This window comes from Coregonus lavaretus (assembly GCF_964263955.1).
Source record: "Coregonus lavaretus genome assembly, chromosome: 37".
Taxonomy (NCBI): domain Eukaryota; kingdom Metazoa; phylum Chordata; class Actinopteri; order Salmoniformes; family Salmonidae; genus Coregonus; species Coregonus lavaretus.
The window spans coordinates 20,458,017-20,479,178 of record NC_140024.1 but is presented as its reverse complement, the minus strand read 5'-3'; the positions used below and the strand labels follow the sequence as shown (position 1 = coordinate 20,479,178).

The following is a 21,162-nucleotide window of genomic DNA, read 5'->3' as shown; positions in this document are numbered from 1 at the left end:
CCCTCCCTCCCTCCCTCCCTCCCTCCCTCCCTCCCTCCCAGAGGCAGACTGACTGACAGCCAGTGACTGAGCAGCCTGTCTGCAGCAACACATAACAGCTGCACACATGTTTACAGGGATTGTAGTGTATTGGGAAGAGAGCTTTTCAACAGCATGTCTATCTCTATAATCTCAGACACATCAGCTACTAATGCTCTCCTGATATACTGTATACTAATCTGGACAGATATTGAACAGTACCGCTTAACGCCCCGAGGCCGGCTGCTGGGACCTGCTGGATCAGACAGACTGAAAAGTAAAGCATGTCCTGGTTCTGGTTGGAGTTCTGTTTCCTTCAACATATGGGTCAGGTCAGCAGCCTTGGCTCCCAATGTCTCCTACCCACACACATCCACACACACCAGAGACATGCACTAGCCTACAGCATCAGGTGGTCTCACCATTACTGTACGGTATTCATACAATGAGTGTATTCATGTTTGCTTCCCATTTACTGTCATATTTCCATCATGTCTTAAAGTACGATGTAAGCATGACTTGGACAATTTTTTTTACATCCTGGCGATTTGAGCAGACATTTTCAAAAACCATTCTCTAACGAAACACTACTCTGGATTTCAATTCAATCTGTCTTATTTTAAATTTTTTAAATCTACATATTACCATACATTTCAAACCCAAAACCCAAACATTAACTGCATGTACATTAAAAAGACCTATGGAGTTGACTGTGTCAGGAAGACCACAGTTCGAAGATCGAGCAGTAGAGCAGAATGAGAGAAAAAATTAGATTTCTGTGCATCTGGGATACATATTAGCTGCAGCAAGGCCAGGCATGTAGGTCCCTTGATTGTTTCCTTCGAGCAATGTCTTTGACTAAGGAAGGCAGAGAGAGTGGGTTGCTAATGAATAAAACAGTGAGAGTGTTAGGATAATGAGGGGTGTGGTGGAGGTGAGGTTAGGGATCGGGGAACATAGCTGCGATCACTATTGATTATTTGGCCTGTTTGGCTCATAAAGCCAGCTGTCTGTGAATAACAGGGTCATCCTGTGGGGAGGACAGGGGTATGGAGATCCACGGTATGCTACATTATCACTGGAGGTACATTGTGGGGCATGGGACTGTGACTGACTGACTGATAGAGAGATGCATCCCAAATGGCACCCTATTCCCTTTATAGTGCACTACTTTTGACCAGAGACCATAGGGATATATAGGTAATAGGGTACCATTTGGGATATAAGCTCTGTGGGAAAACTGATCCTGGTTGTATGCTGGTTCTTTCCTGCTTGACACACCTGCTAATAGTCTGATGGTAATGAAGTTGTTAGGAGACAAAGATAAGGTGATCATTTATGACCAGGTTGACCTCAGGGGGCAGCCCACCTGCAGCACTGATGACACACTCACTTAGACACGACAAGTACGTACCAATGCACTTACCCCCTTTTTCCACACACATGCGTCACACACAAACACATGCACGCTCAAACATGCACTTGCACTGTTGTGTGCGCTCACACACACGCACACACACTGAATCTCCCTCTCAAATGACCATAAATTCCTGCCATTCAGCGAACCTTGACCACTCATTGAATAGCCTTCAGATTAAACAAACTTGAAGCTTCAAATCCATTCAACTAGCTCCTCAATTGACATTGACAACCACCCAGACAACAGCCAATCAAATCACTGTCAACAGCAGTCAGTCAGTGTGTGTGGCTGCTGACTGAATGTAAAGAATAACACTGTATGACCCTATAGGGTCCCCTCATAAATCTGTTCCCCTCTCAGGTACGGCTACACTATGGCCCATAACCACACAGAAAACTACACTGCTCAAAAAAATAAAGGGAACACTAAAATAACACATCTTAGATCTGAATGAATGAAATAATCTTATTAAATACTTTTTTCTTTACATAGTTGAATGTGCTGACAACAAAATCACACAAAAATTATCAATGGAAATCAAATTTATCAACCCATGGAGGTCTGGATTTGGAGTCACCCTCAAAATTAAAGTGGAAAACCACACTACAGGCTGATCCAACTTTGATGTAATGTCCTTAAAACAAGTCAAAATGAGGCTCAGTAGTGTGTGTGGCCTCCATGTGCCTGTATGACCTCCCTACAACGCCTGGGCATGCTCCTGATGAGGTGGCAGATGGTTTCCTGAGGGATCTCCTCCCAGACCTGGACTAAAGCATCCGCCAACTCCTGGACAGTCTGTGGTGCAACGTGGCGTTGGTGGATGGAGCGAGACATGATGTCCCAGATGTGCTCAATTGGATACAGGTCTGGGGAACGGGCGGGCCAGTCCATAGCATCAATGCCTTCCTCTTGCAGGAACTGCTGACACACTCCAGCCACATGAGGTCTAGCATTGTCTTGCATTAGGAGGAACCCAGGGCCAACCGCACCAGCATATGGTCTCACAAGGGGTCTGAGGATCTCATCTCGGTACCTAATGGCAGTCAGGCTACCTCTGGCGAGCACATGGAGGGCTGTGCGGCCCCCCAAAGAAATGCCACCCCACACCATGACTGACCCACCGCCAAACCGGTCATGCTGGAGGATGTTGCAGGCAGCAGAACGTTCTCCACAGCGTCTCCAGACTCTGTCACGTCTGTCACGTGCTCAGTGTGAACCTGCTTTCATCTGTGAAGAGCACAGGGCGCCAGTGGCGAATTTGCCAATCTTGGTGTTCTCTGGCAAATGGCAAACGTCCTGCACGGTGTTGGGCTGTAAGCACAACCCCCACCTGTGGACGTCGGGCCCTCATACCACCCTCATGGAGTCTGTTTCTGACCGTTTGAGCAGACACATGCACATTTGTGGCCTGCTGGAGGTCATTTTGCAGGGCTCTGGCAGTGCTCCTCCTGCTCCTCCTTGCACAAAGGCGGAGGTAGCAGTCCTGCTGCTGGGTTGTTGCCCTCCTACGGCCTCCTCCACGTCTCCTGATGTACTGGCCTGTCTCCTGGTAGCGCCTCCATGCTCTGGACACTACGCTGACAGACACAGCAAACCTTCTTGCCACAGCTCGCATTGATGTGCCATCCTGGATGAGCTGCACTACCTGAGCCACTTGTGTGGGTTGTAGACTCCGTCTCATGCTACCACTAGAGTGAAAGCACCGCCAGCATTCAAAAGTGACCAAAACTTCAACCAGGAAGCATAGGAACTGAGAAATGGTCTGTGGTCACCACCTGCAAAACCAGTCCTTTATTGGGGGTGTCTTGCTAATTGCCTATAATTTCCACCTGTTGTCTATTCCATTTGCACAACAGCATGTGAAATGTATTGTCAATCAGTGTTGCTTCCTAAGTGGACAGTTTGATTTCACAGAAGTGTGATTGACTTGGAGTTACATTGTGTTGTTTAAGTGTTCCCTTTATTTTTTTTAGCAGTGTATAATATTACTTAGGCTATGGTATAGTGAACAACAATCACCACAGGATACCAGGTAAACCAATCACTAGAGGAGTTCACCATCCTTGGTCAGTCTCCCAGAAAACGTAAAAAGAGAGTTTGATTTTTTCTATTGACTCATAAACAAAGACTGTTGAGAGAGTGGTAGTATATAACCTGCCCTGTACTGTACTGTTAAAGATACTGTTCCAGTCCAAAGTGACAGTTTAGCACTCGTTTGAACCTGGCAGAGGAAGCAACAGCAGTCAGAGAGTCTTTAACACTACCTTGGCTGTGTTCTGTTCTGCTCCACTACCTGTTCCCAGAGGTTCAGGCCTATCTTGCACTCCTGTATGGCTTGTTCAAGCTCAGTGGAGCTGACAGCTCCCATAGTACAATGGAGCCATATATTTCAGCTGATCACCAGGGGCAGGAAATGAGCATGGAGGTCCGGGGGCTGCGAAGGCCGTAGAGACCAGGGGATGTTTCACACAGTGGAGAAGCCTGGACAGACAGCCTGCGTCTCTATTAGAAAGCCAGGGCCTCACGAGTGGCGCAGCGGTCTAAGGCACTGCATTGACTTCGGTCGTCAGTTGAATGGTGTTTCCTCCGACACATTGGTGCAGCTGGCTTCTGGGTTAAGCAGGCGGGTGTTAAGAAGCGCAGTTTGGCGGGTTATGTTTCGGAGGATGCATGGCTCGACCTTCGCCTCTCCCGAGGCCGTTGGGGAGTTGCAGCTATGAGACAAGATCGAAATTGGGGAGAAAAAGGGGGTAAAATACACAAAAAAATCAAATAAATAAGAAAGTCAAGCCAGACCATCGTACAGTCAAGCCAGACCGTCACAGACAGTAAGCAGTCAGCAAATGGATTAGTCCAAATGGTTCGGCCCTTTGTTGGAGATACATGTAAATTACCGTATTATTTATGTCAAAATTGAATCATGATGGAAATATCAAATACACATAATTTTGTACAGTGTACTGTGTTTAGAATAAATAGTCTATCTAACTTTATCCACCAGACAAAGCATCAAACAGGGAAAACATCTCAGACTTCAGGGACACAGAGCAAAAATGTAAAAAATAGGAGGTGGAGACTGGAACTAACAGAGTGTTGGAAATGCATCAAATTTGGGTCCTATTGAAAGCAGACACTTTCTGTTCACAGTGTGAAGGATTTAACGTGCCCCTCCTCAGAGGGTCAAAGGCTCCCCTGTCTTGAGACACACCCTTTATGAGCTCTGTGCTCAACCCCTAAGGATTGGTCAGCAGAAGTCTGACCCACAGATCCAGCCGGCACATTACAGCCCAGTCACCCGGGACTAAACAGGTGGACCAGGGCTGAACGGAACCAGGGAGGCTGAGAGGACACACTTAGGGGAGAATCCTAACTTCTGCTTAAATCAAATGTTCACTTAGTCTCCCATTGACATCAATGCATGACTAAAATGTGATTTAAGTGGAAGTTTGGTTTCGCCCCTTCAACTATCATCTCCTTCTCATCCGGGAAGGCTAAACCATATACTGTACAGTAACACCTCTACTTTAACATGCATGGCATTCTCCAGTAAAAGAACGAGCTACATGCTGTATTTCACTGATTCACACGTTGTCTGTCCTATTGGGAATTATTTACAACATGTATACTAACTCGCCCAATCACTGACTGTTGTTGTTTTGGTTATCAGTGGCTGTATTGGAGGGGAGAGTGATTTCACCTCTTTTCTAAGTATATAACCAGCTTCTCAGGCTCCATCTCAGTGTGCTTTATTCTATAGCTAGAAGACTCCTGATATCTCCAAGAGTGTTAAGTATAATTTCTGTCTTTATCTGCTGTTGTCTAGTACTGTCTTTTTGCTAGCTAGGGCCATCTACTTTAAGTGCTGACTGTCTTCCCAGTAGCCTACTTGGTGTGTGAACTGCTGACTGCTCATAACTTGCAGATGATTGTTGACGTACAGTGGGGGAAAAAAGTATTTAGTCAGCCACCAATTGTGCAAGTTCTCCCACTTAAAAAGATGAGAGAGGCCTGTAATTTTCATCATAGGTACACGTCAACTATGACAGACAAATTGAGAAAAAAAATCCAGAAGATCACATTGTAGGATTTTTAATGAATTTATTTGCAAATTATGGTGGAAAATAAGTATTTGGTCACCTACAAACAAGCAAGATTTCTGGCTCTCACAGACCTGTAACTTCTTCTTTAAGAGGCTCCTCTGTCCTCCACTCGTTACCTGTATTAATGGCACCTGTTTGAACTTGTTATCAGTATAAAATACACTTGTCCACAACCTCAAACAGTCACACTCCAAACTCCACTATGGCCAAGACCAAAGAGCTGTCAAAGGACACCAGAAACAAAATTGTAGACCTGCACCAGGCTGGGAAGACTGAATCTGCAATAGGTAAGCAGCTTGGTTTGAAGAAATCAACTGTTGGAGCAATTATTAGGAAATGGAAGACATACAAGACCACTGATAATCTCCCTCGATCTGGGGCTCCAGACTCGTCATGTTTGGAGGACAAAGAATGCTGAGTTGCATCCAAAGAACACCATACCTACTGTGAAGCACTGATCCGTGTAAAGGAAAGAATGAATGGGGCCATGTATCGTGAGATTTTGAGTGAAAACCTCCTTCCATCAGCAAGGGCATTGAAGATGAAACATGGCTGGGTCTTTCAGCATGACAATGATCCCAAACACACCGCCCGGGCAACGAAGGAGTGGCTTCGTAAGAAGCATTTCAAGGTCCTGGAGTGGCTTAGCCAGTCTCCAGATCTCAACCCCATAGAAAATCTTTGGAGGGAGTTGAAAGTCCGTGTTGCCCAGCGACAGCCCCAAAACATCACTGCTCTAGAGGAGATCTGCATGGAGGAATGGGCCAAAATACCAGCAACAGTGTGTGAAAACCTTGTGAAGACTTACAGAAAACGTTTGACCTGTGTCATTGCCAACAAAGGGTATATAACAAAGTATTAAGAAACTTTTGTTATTGACCAAATACTTATTTTCCACCATAATTTGCAAATAAATTCATTAAAAATCCTACAATGTGATTTTCTGGATTTTTGTTTTATCATTTTGTCTGTCATAGTTGACGTGTACCTATGATTAAAATTACAGGCCTCTCTTGTCTTTTTAAGTGGGAGAACTTGCACAATTGGTGGCTGACTAAATACTTTTTTCCCCCCATTGTATCAACCAGGATTAAGGGGCAGGGCAATTTGTGACTGTTGTTGTTTTGGTAATCAATGGCTATATTGGCAGGGGAGTGGTTTCTCCTTTCCTAGGCAATCAGCAATTAGTACAGAGAGATGTGCTTTTCACCTTTGCAAGGCAATTAGCAATTAGTATTAGTACTTCAGTCTCCCCTGTTTTCTCAGTTGCAGCTGTAAGCGGCGGTCGTGTAAGCTGCGTTTGTGTCAGCGGCGGTCTCGTCGCAAAACTAAGGCTGTCGCCGAAACAAAGACGGTTCTGCCGAGTTGTTGTGCCGAGTTGTTCGACAAAGGAAAGAGAGGAAGGCTCCACACCACTAGGCTCACTTGAGTATCTTACCTAGTTATTTTCAGATTATCTCATTTTGCTCTTGCTTTGGCAACTATGTAAGTCCCTTGAGTTTTTGGCCCTGACGGAGACTTGCATCACCCCAGAGAACACTGCTACTCCAGCTGCTCTCTCTTCATCTGACTACTTTTCTCTCATAGTCCAAGAGCATCTAGTCGTCGCGATGGTGGCACAGGGCTACACATTTCTTCTAAGTGGAGATTTTCTCTTTTCTCCCTCTCTCACGTGTTCATCACCTAATTTGAATTCCATGCTGTCACTGTCACTTGTCCACTCAAGCTTAACGTTGTTGTCATCTATCACCAACCAGATACCCTTGGAGAGTTCCTGAATGAGCTTGACACCTTGATAAACTCATTTCCTGAGGATGGCTCACCGCTCTTCATACCTGGTGACTTCTGCCTTCGATTTATTTCTCTCTTCCTCTTCTTGCCTCTTTTGACCTTACCCTTTCCCAGTCCCCTCCTACTCATAAGGCAGGAAATACGCTTGACCCCATCTTTACTAGAGGCTGTTTGCCTACTAATCCCACTGCAACCCCCCTCCAGGTCTCTGATCACTACTTTGTTTCCTTTTCTGTCTCCCTGTCCTCCAACCCTAGCCATTCAGCCCCTACTTCACTCTCTCTCCCACTATTCTCTCCTCTTCTATTCTATCATCTCTCCCTTCAGCTAAATCATTCTCCCTCCTGTATCCTGATTCTGCCTCTTTGACCCTACTTTCCTCCCGTTCCACATCCTATGACTTGCACTGTCCCCTTTCCTCCCGGCTGGCTCAGCCCTCCCCTCCTGTTCCGTGACTCATTGACAGCTTATAGAACAATGCTGCGGGCAGCTGAGCGAAAATAGAGGAAAACGACATTTCCGGAGGACCTATCGTCCTTTCACTCCGTCCTTTCTACCTTCTCTTCCTCTGTATCTGCTGCTAAAGCCACTTTATATCACTCTAAATGTCAAGCTTCTGCCTCTAACCCTAGGAAACTATTTTCCACTATCTCCTCCCTCCTTAATCCTCCACCACCTCCACCTCCCTCCGGACGACTTTGTCAACCACTTTGAAAAGAAGGTTGACGAAATCCGCTTCTCATTCCGTTAGCCAATTGAGTCCACTGGTCCCACTCACACAGAACTACCCTATGCCTTGACCTCTTTCTACCCTCTCTCCAGATGAAATCCCAACAACCTGCCCGCTCGACTCCATCCCCTCCTCCCTTCTCCCTTCTCCACTGGCTTCAAAATGTCCCGAGTCGCTCCCATCCTAAAGAAACCAACACTCGACTCCTCTGACGTCCCTTCTTTCTTTTCTTTCCAAAACACTTGAGCGTGCGGTCTCTGACCAACTCTATCGCTCTCTCAGAACTATCTTCTTGACCCTAACCAGTCAGGCTTCAAGACGCGTCACTCAACCGTTACTGCTCTTCTCTGTGTCATGGAGGCTCTCCGCACTTCCAAAGCTGACTCGCTCTCCTCTGTTCTCATCCTCCTAGATCTATCCACTGCCTTCGACACCGTGAACTATCAGATCCTCTTCGCCACCCTCTCAGGGCTGGGTGTCTCAGGTTCTACACACTCTTGGATTGCATCCTACCTGGCAGGCCGCTCCTACCAGGTGACGTGGAGAGGATCTGTGTCTGCACCACGTATTCTCACTACTGGTGTCCCCCAGGGTTTGCTTCCAGACCCTTTCCTCTTCTCTCTATACACCAAGTCACTCGGCTCCGTCATATCCTCACATGGTTTCTCCTATCATTGCTATGCGGATGACACTCAATGACTTTTCTCCTTCCCCACTTCTGACACCCAGGTGGCGACACGCATCTCTGCATGCCTTGCAGATATCTTAGCTTGAATGTCAACCCACCACCTCAAGCTCAACCTTGACAAGACAAAGCTGCTCTTCCTCCCGGGGAAGGCCTGCCCGTTCAAAGACCTCTTCATCAAGGTTGACAACTCCACAGTGTCCCCCTCCCAGAGCGCAAATAACCTTGGCGTGACCCTGGACAACACCGTGTCGTTCTCTGCAAACCTCAAAGCAATGACTCGCACATGCAGGTTCATGCTCTACAACATCCATAGAGTATGACCCTACCTCACACAGGAAGCGGCGCAGGTCCTAATCCAGGCCATCTGGACTACTGCAACTCATTGTTGGCTGGTCTCGCCGCTTGTGCCATCAAACCCCTGCAACTTATCCAGAACGCTGCAGCCCAGCTGGTGTTCAACCTTCCCAAGTTCTCCCATATCACACCGCTTCTCCGCACACTCCACTGGCTTTCAGTCAAAGCTCGCATCTACTACAAGACCATGGTACTTGCCTACGGAGCAGCAAGAGGAACTGCCTCTTCCTACCTTCAGGCTATGCTCAAACCCTACAACCCGAGCAATCTGTTCTTGCCACCTCTGGTCTCTTGGCCCTCCCTGCCCTACGAGAGGGCAGGGCAGCTCCCGCTCAGCCCAGTCCAAGCTCTTCTCTGTCCTGGCACCTCAATGGTGGAACCAGCTTCCCCCTGAAGCTAGGACAGCAGAGTCCCTACCCATTTTCCGAAAACATTTGAAAACCTACCTCTTCAAAGAGTATCTTAAATAATTCCACAGCATCCCCACTCGCACCTCCTCCTCAATTTTTTAAAATAATATATATATATAAAAAAATAAAATAAAATAAAAAGCCCTTCGTGAACTAACACTCGCACTTGACTTTTTCCCCCCCTTACTAGCTCTGACTTTGCTGATAGCTACTTTATTGAGGAAAAATGTACTTACTATGTCTGAGATGTGGTTGTCCCACCTAGCTATTTTAAGATGAATGCACTAACTGGATTAGAGCATCTGCTAAATGACTAAAATGTCAATGTAAATGTAAGACCAGGCTCTGTTGACTAAAGTCCCTCTTCATACCCAGAAAATGGTGGATAATATGCTGGGGCCTGCAGCTGGGGCCTGTCGTGAGAGAGACAGGGTTGTGATCTCTCCACCAGTCTGTGCCAGCCGTATTTCAGAACCTCTCATCCCCCTTTTAACAAGTCAGTCGCTCCCCGCGCGGGGAATGCCTAAAACAGATGAAGCTGTCTGTTGGTCGGTGGAGGAGTTGTTGCAGGGAGCGAGGGGAGGCTTGGCTGTGTTAGGGTGAGCCTGGCAGAGAGGGATGCAGAGGGATGCAGGCCAGCCACAGCAGCACTGGGGTGGAGAGGAGAGGGAGCCACAGCCACTGCAACGGCCAGGCAGCCAGGCAGCCAAGCTCCTGACCCAGGACCCAGGGCAGGGCGGACCCATAGACTCACACAGGAACACAACCTGGCCTCTCACACATAATGAGAGTGAGATATGGAACAGAGACAGAGCACTGGCAAAGACACCAGTGGAGGATCTGGATCAGCAGAGCTGACTTCGACAGCGAAGACAAGGATCTGGGGAAGAGACCGCTGAATTACAGTAGTAGGAGTCTATGGTTTTACCCTGTCAGCACTGGGACCTGTGTTAGCTTACATGTTGAAACCACACTATTTTCAGCCTTTAAGAGGTCATTTTACCCTTATACTCTCCTGGCTTGAAACCATACGGTACTATTGACACTTCTTTATGAATATATTTACAGGGAAATGTTTCTTTAACTAGTGTAAAGAAAGTTTAAAGGCAGGAACAGGAGGATCATCTGCTATGTATAGGGTATAGGGCCTAGGCTAGCACGCTGTCCTCAGTGTTCAATAAAAACACAGTAAATGTAAAATAAAAAGAGAGGTCTAACATGTGTGAAAGTCTTGACCAGAATGACCAACAGTGGATGTTGAGGCTTTGGGGGGGGTTTCATTAGGTTACCGTTACAGTGGCCGGGGTAAAAGCCTTCTCTCCTAATTATCCACAGAGCACTCAGAACACACCCTCCAGCTATTGAGGTGGAATAATACAACACTCCAGCCAGGATATATTTCCCCCCATCTTCAGCCCCAACATCACCCGCCAGCAGAAAAGTGTGTGATCAGAGATTGCCCTTTAAAAATACACACACCCTTCTCAAGTGCACTTCCTTGGCATATAAAGAGAAAGAGCAGCTCAGTGGAATTCCAGCCATCAAATGAGCTTTATTTTAGCATCCATCTGAAATGTGTAACCACATTCAACGTTTTCTATGGCTCAAATCTGGGTAAAACCTGGATCGAGTATGAGGCGCACTGTATTCAGTGACAAGGTCCAAGCCTTTCACATTAAGTTCATGATTCATAGGTAGGGCTCTGTCTTTCCACTGTTAAGAGACAAAGGGGTATCCTAAAGAGACCTCGTTTAGCCTCTATGCATCGGTCAAACACAGTTTACAGTGCACACTACACTACTACTATTGTAATCACTCTCATGATGAAGGCTCTTTATGAAGACATAAATCTGTTAACAAGTAGAGATATCCTGACTATAATATAAGTAGGAAAATGTAATAGTCCTCTACAGAGGACAGGCTTTTCCTCTTTGTGTTATACAGAGGGGAGAAACAGCACCTGAAATAACTAATTTCTTGGTAGGTAGAGTCAGTAGCACATGCGCTGAGGATCATGACAAGTTCGAACAGTTCTGACCTAATTTCTCTCTTCAAGGAAAATACAGGAAGCCATAGAAGAAGCCACAAAGTTTTTCAGCAGCCATCTTTGTCAGTAATATTGATGAAAAGAGCAGCTTCCAGCTCCTTCTCTCTGTCTTTTGCTTACCCTTTGCTTCCTTGTCAAAGACCCCAAATAACAAATTTGTCACTTTACAATACCTATACAGATATCCCTACACCCTATGTAAGATTTTCCTCTACTCTATGTAGAAATACCACACCAATTCAACCAGAGTAGACAGTAGCATATGGATACCGTGTCCAGTAACAAAAGTGGTAGGTTAGGGCTACTGAAGCCAACAGACAAGAAGGGTGGATTTGAGGATTTGTGCCATGGATCTGAGTGAGATGTGTGTGATCCCTGTGGAATTTAAGGCATCCCAGGGAAAGCATAAACTAAAGCACCCGTGTAGAGAGAATAACTTATTAGTGTTCTCAATCTGCTAAAGTAATATATGTAATACATCTATGCCATTTAGCAGAGCCTTTTATCCAAAGCAACTTATAGTCATACGTGCATACATTGTTACATATGGGTGGCCCTGGGAATCAAACCCACCATCCTGGCGTTGCAAGTGCCATGCTCTAACGACTGAGCGGACTGTGGTAGTAGAATATGGTTTACTACTCTCTCACTGACAGAGATAGATGTCTCTCTAGCTCTGAGAATACCTCCATGCCGGATGGTTCTAGTGCTGCTATGAAACCTGGCACCATTCCGTAAATTGTCTTACGAGCCGTAGGAGATCACAGTGGGCCACATGCCAAGAGCCATTCAACGTCATTCATTTCACCATTTATGTTGAGCTATCTAATCAAGTGTGTAGTGCGATTCCACAGTTATGTTGAGCTTTTTAACCAAGAGTTCAGTGCATATAACCCAGTTCCACAGCACTGAGGCGGCTCATTGGAGCCAAGGCAGCACAGCTTTAGGTAGACCAATCTTAAAGGAAAGCAAGATTCTGACCACAAAGAAAACACAGAACAGTGACCAACTGTTTAGCCAACTGAGCTCTCTTACATTCAGGATGCAGCCTGCCTGTCTCACAGTAAGCACAGGGACTTAATAGGGACAAATACAAGCAGGCTAACTGACATTTGTAACCTATGACTACTGCTGGATATCTGCCAAATCCTTTTTTCATACTATCTAGGGCCATTTTGAAGAAAGAAGATGTTCAGTTTTTCTGACATTCTCTAATATTCTGAGACTCAACTCACTACCTGACTAACAGTAGTTCTGAGACATGGACCTACAGGAAATGTCACCGTGTTTATTGAGCTATAAGTTCTGACTGATATATCATCAAAGTGGGTCAGGAACATGACCCACAGGTATGCAGGGACATCTTAGGTCAGAGGTCAGATTGAGAGCTAGGTTGTTTATCATATTGTTATGGGATGGACCACACAAAACGCATGTGTTTAGCCCAACTAATAGAAAGAGTAGGGGATCATTATTTATTTATTCAACCTGTATTTAGCCAGGTAAATCATTGAGAACAAATGATCTACTGAAATAATACATGGATTGTCACTGAGCCTAATTTAGGTCCAACCTGTCTGTGTCTACAGTGTGTCTTTAGGCTTGGGCCTTCAGGACTGTAGAGCTATAAGGGTATGAGTGGGCAGGATGCCAAGCTCTCCAGGAGCTGCAGTGGGAAACTCTACTTCTCTATTGGTGTGTGTGTGGTACACATAAATAAACACACATACCCCTGCATTATACGCTCCAGCACCACCTCTCTTCACACTCAGAAATCACCCCCCCCCCATCCACACACACACACTCACAGACACCCTGAGCTTATAAACACAGTAACACAGAGTTCAGCACACAGTGCAGGACAGGTCTGCTTTCCGTAGAGCAGAACCACATGAAACAGACAAGGCCTGGCAGAAACAGACCTGGGCTCTACTCTATGCAACATGTCTATAGGCTACATCTGATTGAGCTCAAAGTGAATGCAGCCATAACCCTCTGCAGACACCTTGCGAAATAAGAGTCAAAGTTTAACCATACAAAGTAAAGAGATGCCTGCTGCAAACTGACTCTAGCTCCACACAGAGGGCAGAATAAATAGAGCCTTAGGTTACAGTTACAGTGGGAGATTTGATTTTATTGTACGCAAGCAAAAAGGGCCAAGGCAGGAAAAGCAGATGTTACTGTGTCTATGTCATCAGTCTGCTTTGGTCTCCCCAATATAATTTATGACAGCATCTCACTGCTACTATGGGATGTGCCCTGACCTGCTGAATACATTCCCTAGGTGAGTATACACAGAAATCAGGCCTCAATACGTTCCCTAGCAGTGAGAGAGAGTAAAGAATGGCCCCTGGTTGATTTAGCTCCAAATTTGTAGCAGATGGCGAAGTTACTGTCGGAAGTACTAAACCACTGTCGGAAATGCCTAGGCTTTCTGGGTAAGTGGTGTTGACGTTGGCGTCGGTTCAAATCCTGGGTCCGCCATTGACAGAGATGGACTGTGTTATACACAGGTAAACCTACTGGGCAACTCACTGCAGTGCAGTACAGTAGAGTATAAGCTACAGTACAGTAGAGTACAGTACAGTACAGTCCAGTACAGTCCAGTATAGTACAGTAGAGTATAAGCTACAGTACAGTAGAGTACAGTACAGTACAGTCCAGTACAGTCCAGTATAGTACAATATAGTACAGTAGAGTACATTACAGTAGAGTACAGTACAGTACAGTCCAGTATAGTACAGTAGAGTACAGTACAGTGGAGTACAGTATAAGCTACAGTGCAGACTACAGTCGATACCACAACAGTATAAGCTTCAGTACATTCCAGTACAGTATAGTAGAGTACAGTAATGTACAGTCCAGTACAGTCCAGTCCAGTGCAGCCTACAGTCCATACCACAACAGTATAAGCTTCAGTACAGTGCAGTACAGTATAGTAGAGCACAGTACCGTGCAGTCTGCAGTCCATAGCACACCCACAGACCACAGCCCAGCTGCATGAATACTGAGTGGGATCCCACCACGGCCACATAAAAGCAGACCACTCCCTCCATGGGGTCAGCTAGTCACTACACTGCCCAGAGATATATGGGCTGGAGGGCTGGAGGTCTTGTGAGAACACTGGCCCCTGTGATAAATCACAATTTCACTGGTTTTAAAAGTGGAAATTACTCATAGCTAATATGAGATCAGAAGGACTCTTTATCTTGATTAAATCTTAATATAGTAAAGATCTCAGCTGGATTACAGTGCATGGGGGGGAAAAAGTGGTTGAAAGCGCTGCAAATTGGGTTGAAGGGAGACTCAGAGGCAAGCACGAGTTCCTAGAGCGCAACTTGGAAAGGGTTCACTCAGAATTATGGCTTAGAATCACATTGGAAAAACATCTCTAAGAGTTAAATCCTGAATGAAATAAGAAGTAAAATGTATCCAGCAGCACACTGGACGCATAGCCAGTCAATAGCACTTACAGGTTTACACAGGGACTTATGTCTCTCCAAGTTCTGGCCACAGGTGTGGTTTAGAGATGCATATAAAAAATCAAGTCAAGGGAACAAATATGTCCGTCATGATCCTTCATTGAGATCCCAGATCCTGGACTCAGAACCCAGTCAACTCAGTCACCCCAACCTGACCTCTGTTTCACTCCTTATGGACAGATAACAGTGTTATACTCTGCTGCCCTCTGCTGGTTATGTATAACTGATAAAATGTATTTAAGAAAATGTACTGTCTCTTGCATTTGGATGCAGTTGATCTTGAGAACTCTATTGGGGCCGTGGTTGTTTGTGTTTGAAGGTTTGTGTGGAATGATATCAACATTTAATCTCAATGAATTAAACTTAGATTTTCTTTCCTCTGATTCCATCCATCCTGTCACTGTTCTGTTCTATTCTGAGTGGTTTGGGAGGAGTCCACGGGCCTGGCCAGGCCACTGGTAAATGAGTTAAGTGTCCTACCTGACACCTCCCCTCCACACAGATGGAAGTCTCATTCTGGCCACACGGCGTCCCATCGATGACCCTGTCCGACTGACGCACGTAGAAGCGGAAACCGATCGCGCGACAGTTGAGCTCACAATGGTGGTCCTCAGAAACTGAGACAGAGGAGACACAGAAATGAATTATTTGATGTGGTTTAATAGTACAAAACATTATCTCTCTCTGGTAGGGTGCCTGGCAGGGCTGTAAATGTAAATTGTTCAATGTAGGTGGACAAACTGGGTAGACTGCTGCATTAGAATTGTGGCGTGGTGCAGTAATTGTTGTTTTCTTCCATTGAGCCATGCTGCCATCTAGCAACTGATGCGAAGAGTGGACTAAATCCTGGCACGTCCTCGCAATTACCCTGTGATTATCAGTGATGAGTAAATCAATGTTTGCTGTGTGCCTTCTACAGTAATGCTGTGTGGTGAAAGGTAATGCCAAGCAACAACTAGGGATTCAAGGAAAGCTAACCAAATTCCTAATAAATCCAAGGGATCAAGGGAAGTTAATAGGTTCTTTGCTCCTCTCTGGTGATCCATTAGTGCCAATTAGAACCACAGATCTCTGGGTGGTGTCTCTTGTGTGGGAGGGAGGCAGATGCCCTCCAGACCTGGAAACGACTGGGAGTTGGCAGTCAGTGGGGTGAATGTAACGTCAGGTTTGTAATCCACCTGCACTGGGACTTCACTCAGATGTTTTGTGCATTAGCCAATGAGGTTACAAGGACAGCTATTGCTAAAAGTGTTGTAATTGCATGTTCATGTGTTTGAGATAGGTATCAAGCAAACTTGACATCAACTAAAGTGAAGTTATTTTAGCTTTAATCTAGTCATACGTCTGTAGTAAATGCAATTCACTCCAACAGAGAGAAGAAAAACATAAAATGTTAATTAGTGTCCTAAAAGTAATGATCTATCCTTGAGGTGTTTTGACTGTTGCTTGGATACTTAAGACACCTAGATCCAGTATGAAAATGTATGCACTCACTAACTGTAAGTCGCTCTGGATAAGAGCGTCTGCTAAATGACTAAAAATGTAAATGTAAAAATCCCCAAACAGCTCTCTGGCAGCTCAATAAGACCTGGACATTCATCAAAATGGCAGAGACAGGTGACATACTATGGTGCTTACATCACCTCACAGCTTGGATAATATTGTCCAACACCAAGGCAATATGAAAAACATGACGAGACCCACCCATACCTTCATTGAAAGGCTCCCACTCGTACAGTCGACCCATGAAGGGATGGCTGTTGTAGGAAGAACACTGCACCGCTCTGATGTGTCTACTGGCTGGAGGACAGGCCTGGACAGACATATAGACAGATAGAAATAGAGTGAATATGTGTCCCCCGGCCTACTAAGTTCAGACATGGCCACATTCTCCCCCAAGGTAAATTCCAGTCTACGATCACGAACATCTCCACTATTTCTGTCTCAACAGACCTCATCTTTACTAGCCTCCATTTTTTACACTTCATGATTCATTTAGCTGTTTAGCTGTGGGTAACAGTGAGGGATTAATTCATAAATGATCATAAGTGATGACAACAATCACTTCTACATGATAAATAGCCACCTCCTTGCTAAGCCATTCTTACATTGGTGTTGCAAATCTTGTACTGGTTGTGCTCTCCCACACAGGAGGAGGTGGACAGGGGGTTGTAGGGCCGTCCAAAGGGTTGCTGAGCTGCTGAGGCCCGGCTGGGTGAGTGTTGCTGCTCCTGCCTAGGTTGGTGCCCCTGGCTGGGCTGGTAGAGTGAGGAGGACCAGGGTGGGTTAGAATTAGAGTTAGACCTGGGCTGGGGGGCTAGGTTAGGGTTTGAGTTAGGGTTAGGGTTAACCCTGGGCTGGGAGGCTGGGGGCTGGTGATGGACTGGGCTGTAGCTGTGGAGATGTGGGTTGCTGTAAGGTGGACGGTAGGGGTTTGGCCTGTGGCCTCCGTGCCTGGTGGCTGACGGGCTGGGGTCAGAGAGCGGGGAGCGTCTCTGTCTGTGGGAGCGACCAGTTCCTGTCTCTGTCCCAGTCCCAGACGTCTGGCCTGTGTCTGTCTGGAGAGACACAACGTAAGGCATCCTCCCATAGCCATACTTCCCTGGAATGACGGGACTGTCACTGCCCCTCCTGAAAACACACACACACACACACACACGGGTAAAGGGGGAAATTGTCTGTGTAAAATGGCCTCCACTTACGGCACTTGTTTACATTCAAAATGTGTTGACTGGACTATCAAAGACTGTCAAACAAAATGTCAAAGACAAACAACACAAGTGCAAATTACTTCTGAGAAGCGGATGGATATTAGTGGCAGCAAGCAAGCGCCGAGCGGAGACCGCTTTTGTTTGGTGGCTTGGATTCCTACGTCAACAGCCCCCCATTACTCAAGTGTCAGCTCTATTTATTTAAAAGCTTTTTAACTCAAGCACACAGGAAGGAGGCCACAAACCCGCCAAGCACAAGCCGAGCCATTGACTCCATCCATAAAAGAATAGCTTTACACTGAAGGGGAGTCCAAATGGACCTTGGGGTGGGCTGGAGCTCCACAGAGACACTTTTAGACTGGGCTGCTCAGCATGCAGGGCATTAAACACAGGCCAGACTGAAAGACACAGACAGGCCCCTTTCTGTATGGTGTGATAGATACAGTACCTGCGTCCAGCCTGGGCCTGGGCCTCTCTGTCTCTCTGCTGGTTCCTCAGCTCCCGACGGCTGGCCAGGCTGGTGCTGCTATTGTAGGGTGGGGGTCTCCCAGGGTTGGTGCGGTGCAGCGGGACAGTGGGTCTTAGGGCAGACACTACATGGCCAGGGTTCTGGTTGGGGTGCTGGGGGTGGTGGCCACCCGGCCTGGAGGGGTAGGCAGCTGCACCCATGAAAGGGGTGTAGGAGGGTAGGCAGGGTCGCGTCTGTTCCTGAACCCCTCCCCCACAGGAGCGGGAGCAGGAGGACCAGGGCCCCCAGGAGCCCCAGGAGCCCGGGGCCCCACCCTGCCCTCCTCCAGCCTCCTGCTGCTGGGGCTCTGCCCTTTGAGGAACCTGCAGGAAGACACAACATGCTGGGTTCAAGCCCTACACCACCCACAGCATGGATAACATGGCACAGACACCACTTGAGAGCAGAGTAGAGAAGCAACAAAATAACATCATTACATTAGGGGGCTTTCCAGAAATCATTCATCAACAACGGTTTTCTCTCTCCCTTGCTGTGTATGAGATGAGCCTCTGTTCAAGTTGGATAAAGCCCAGATTTGTCTGATTAGAGGTTGTCTGTTACTCTCCCATCCCGTACTGACTACCTGCGTATCCCTCTGTTGACTCTAGCCCTCTGTGTAACGCTGCCAGAGACGTATTAGCGCCTTAGTGGCTTTCACTGCACTCTCTGTCTCAGGACCCTGTGCCAGCCAACCCTGCCCTGCGCCAGCCAGCTATGCCCGAGGAGCCGCAAAGAAGGAAATCCAGCTCTTTAAGAGCCACTTTGTCTACATTCATCCTGTCCTCTGTGAGCTTACACATGCACATGGTAAAGGCTCAGCCTCCCATTGGCCTTTAGAAGACTGTAAGAGAATACCCAAACGGTAGGGATAGTAGGGAGAGTTGGCAGATAGCCATCCTCCTGTCAGTCAACGACATGGGGCTATTCAGAGATCACTCAGACCATGGCCCCCTCCTCGCTGCAGCCTTTGTAACTGTACTCCACTGTCATCTCCAGGGTCAGCCATGGGTCAAACAGCTGGACTCCTGGAAACGCACAGGGCCAACAGAGACAAACTCTCTCCAAGAGAGGAATGCCCTGTCAGACAGTTGTCTGTGATTGGACAGTTAGCCTGTCCATCGACAATCTCCACAAAGTACAGTTATAAATCTTGGTCCATCATTAATTATCTCTCTCTCTCTCTCTCTCTCTCTCTCTCTCTCTCTCTCTCTCTCTCTCTCTCTCTCTCTCTCTCTCTCTCTCTCTCTCTCCCTCCCTCCCCGACCCTAAGCCTCCCTCCCTCCCTTCCTCCCTCCCCTAAGCCACTCTTCATTTCTCATAGCACTGAGGTTGAAGGGGATGTATTGCTGACAGCAGGCATGATCCTCTATGTGGTCCCGAATGTCTTTTCACCGCTGCTCTCCTGTGAGTGAACAGATTTACACCCAAGTCAGATTCCCCTGGGGGCATCCTTCCTCAATGACTGATTGCATGTTTACATGGGCCAGGATAGACTAGTGTTGTATTTAATGGCTTTGTGGTTGAACAATAACATCATGGCAGCAGACACTATAAACGTCCCCTGTGCAATTGAAAGGATATGCATCCTCTGTGAACTGGAGGGTGCTAATTGGCTACGGTTACGATCGGAAGACACGATCATGCTTTCTTTGGCAGTTCAGATTCTGTGAGTCTGTGCCAACCGGCGTGAGATGATGATAAAGGTGAGAGATAAATGGATTCTCAGGCTGCAAACACACCAGGGAGGTATGTCACCCTGGGCTTGGGGATGTCAAACAGACCACACACATTTTAAAACACAGATACCGTGCCCCCGCACTCAGCACTCAACCCCCTCCCTGCTCCCCTCTGCTGTCCCCCAGCCACCCTACTCACCTTCCTGTGGTCTGTAGTAAGATGGCAATCCAGGGGATTTGGCCTGAGCAGCAGCAGAAGAAGCATGGAAACTCTGTGTGTGACAGATAGCATACTGAGCTATAATACATTTAACAGCATTTTTTTACAGAGAAAAATGATTGTAATCTAAAATGGAGACAATCAAAACAAAACTATGAAATTGAGTCATGCAGAGTGCATGACCAGCAGCTGCAGTGTGATACAACATGTTTTAGATGAGTCTGTTCAGTGAACACCAAGATGATCAGATTGTAATAAGTGACAAGTGATATCTCACCTCAGAAACCAGATACAGAGTTCCCTCATATCTCCTAGATTTTGAGGGCTACAGTACCTAAAAAAGGGATATATTGTATTTGCAGACATAATGACATTAATAACACAGCAATAAAGCAGTAATATCATATTTAACACAAAGCTGTCTCCTCAAGACCACATGCAGTGTCTAGTCTGCTCTTTAGTGTCTCAGTTTGTCTGAAGGTCCTGACTCATGGTCCTGACTCAGGGGAACATGGCTTCTGTCCACTTGACCATGTGTGTTGACCCTTGACCCTAACCCTGGTCCTAATGAGTGGCCCCCCACTGAAACTCAATTTTGAGATGGCTGGACTGCAGTGACACTTTTACCACTGTGCTCCTAGTAAAAACTAATCTGTGATGTATCTCTCAAAATAAACCTCACTTGGTATGATGAATGTGGGGGTTCAAAGATCACTTCCACTTAAACATAGACCTATCTGTTTTGTTTGTCTCACACTGGTGCAATTCCACTCCATGTGAGGTTTGGAAAGTTCCATTGTCATTAAATAAATAATATTCACAATATCTATTTACTTTATTTGCACAATAGCCTAGAATTGAATTTATCCAAAAACATGTAGGCCTATCACTTCAAACTTCTTTAAAACGTATTATGAGGCTGGGCTATTACAAATATTATTTAGTTATGGTGAACAACATCATAATTGCAGGCATGTCTATATCTGTGCTATCAACAAATAGAATGC

At 46.4% G+C, this 21,162-nt stretch overlaps 1 protein-coding gene across 1 annotated transcript in view; it reads right to left on the bottom strand.

The window, feature by feature from the left end:
* Window positions 1–20,461, bottom strand: part of LOC311111377 (thrombospondin type-1 domain-containing protein 4-like) — a gene marked incomplete at its 5' end in the record, with an annotated part of 40,611 nt that extends 20,150 nt beyond the window's left edge. Inside the window, 6 exons of the mRNA XM_084154094.1 lie at window positions 15,521–15,657; window positions 16,751–16,853; window positions 17,149–17,671; window positions 18,200–18,582; window positions 20,135–20,207; window positions 20,433–20,461. Coding sequence (XP_084010220.1) covers window positions 15,521–15,657; window positions 16,751–16,853; window positions 17,149–17,671; window positions 18,200–18,582; window positions 20,135–20,207; window positions 20,433–20,461 — 1,248 coding nt within the window. The remainder of the gene's footprint in view (window positions 1–15,520; window positions 15,658–16,750; window positions 16,854–17,148; window positions 17,672–18,199; window positions 18,583–20,134; window positions 20,208–20,432) is intronic.
* Window positions 20,462–21,162: the final 701 nt, after the last annotated feature.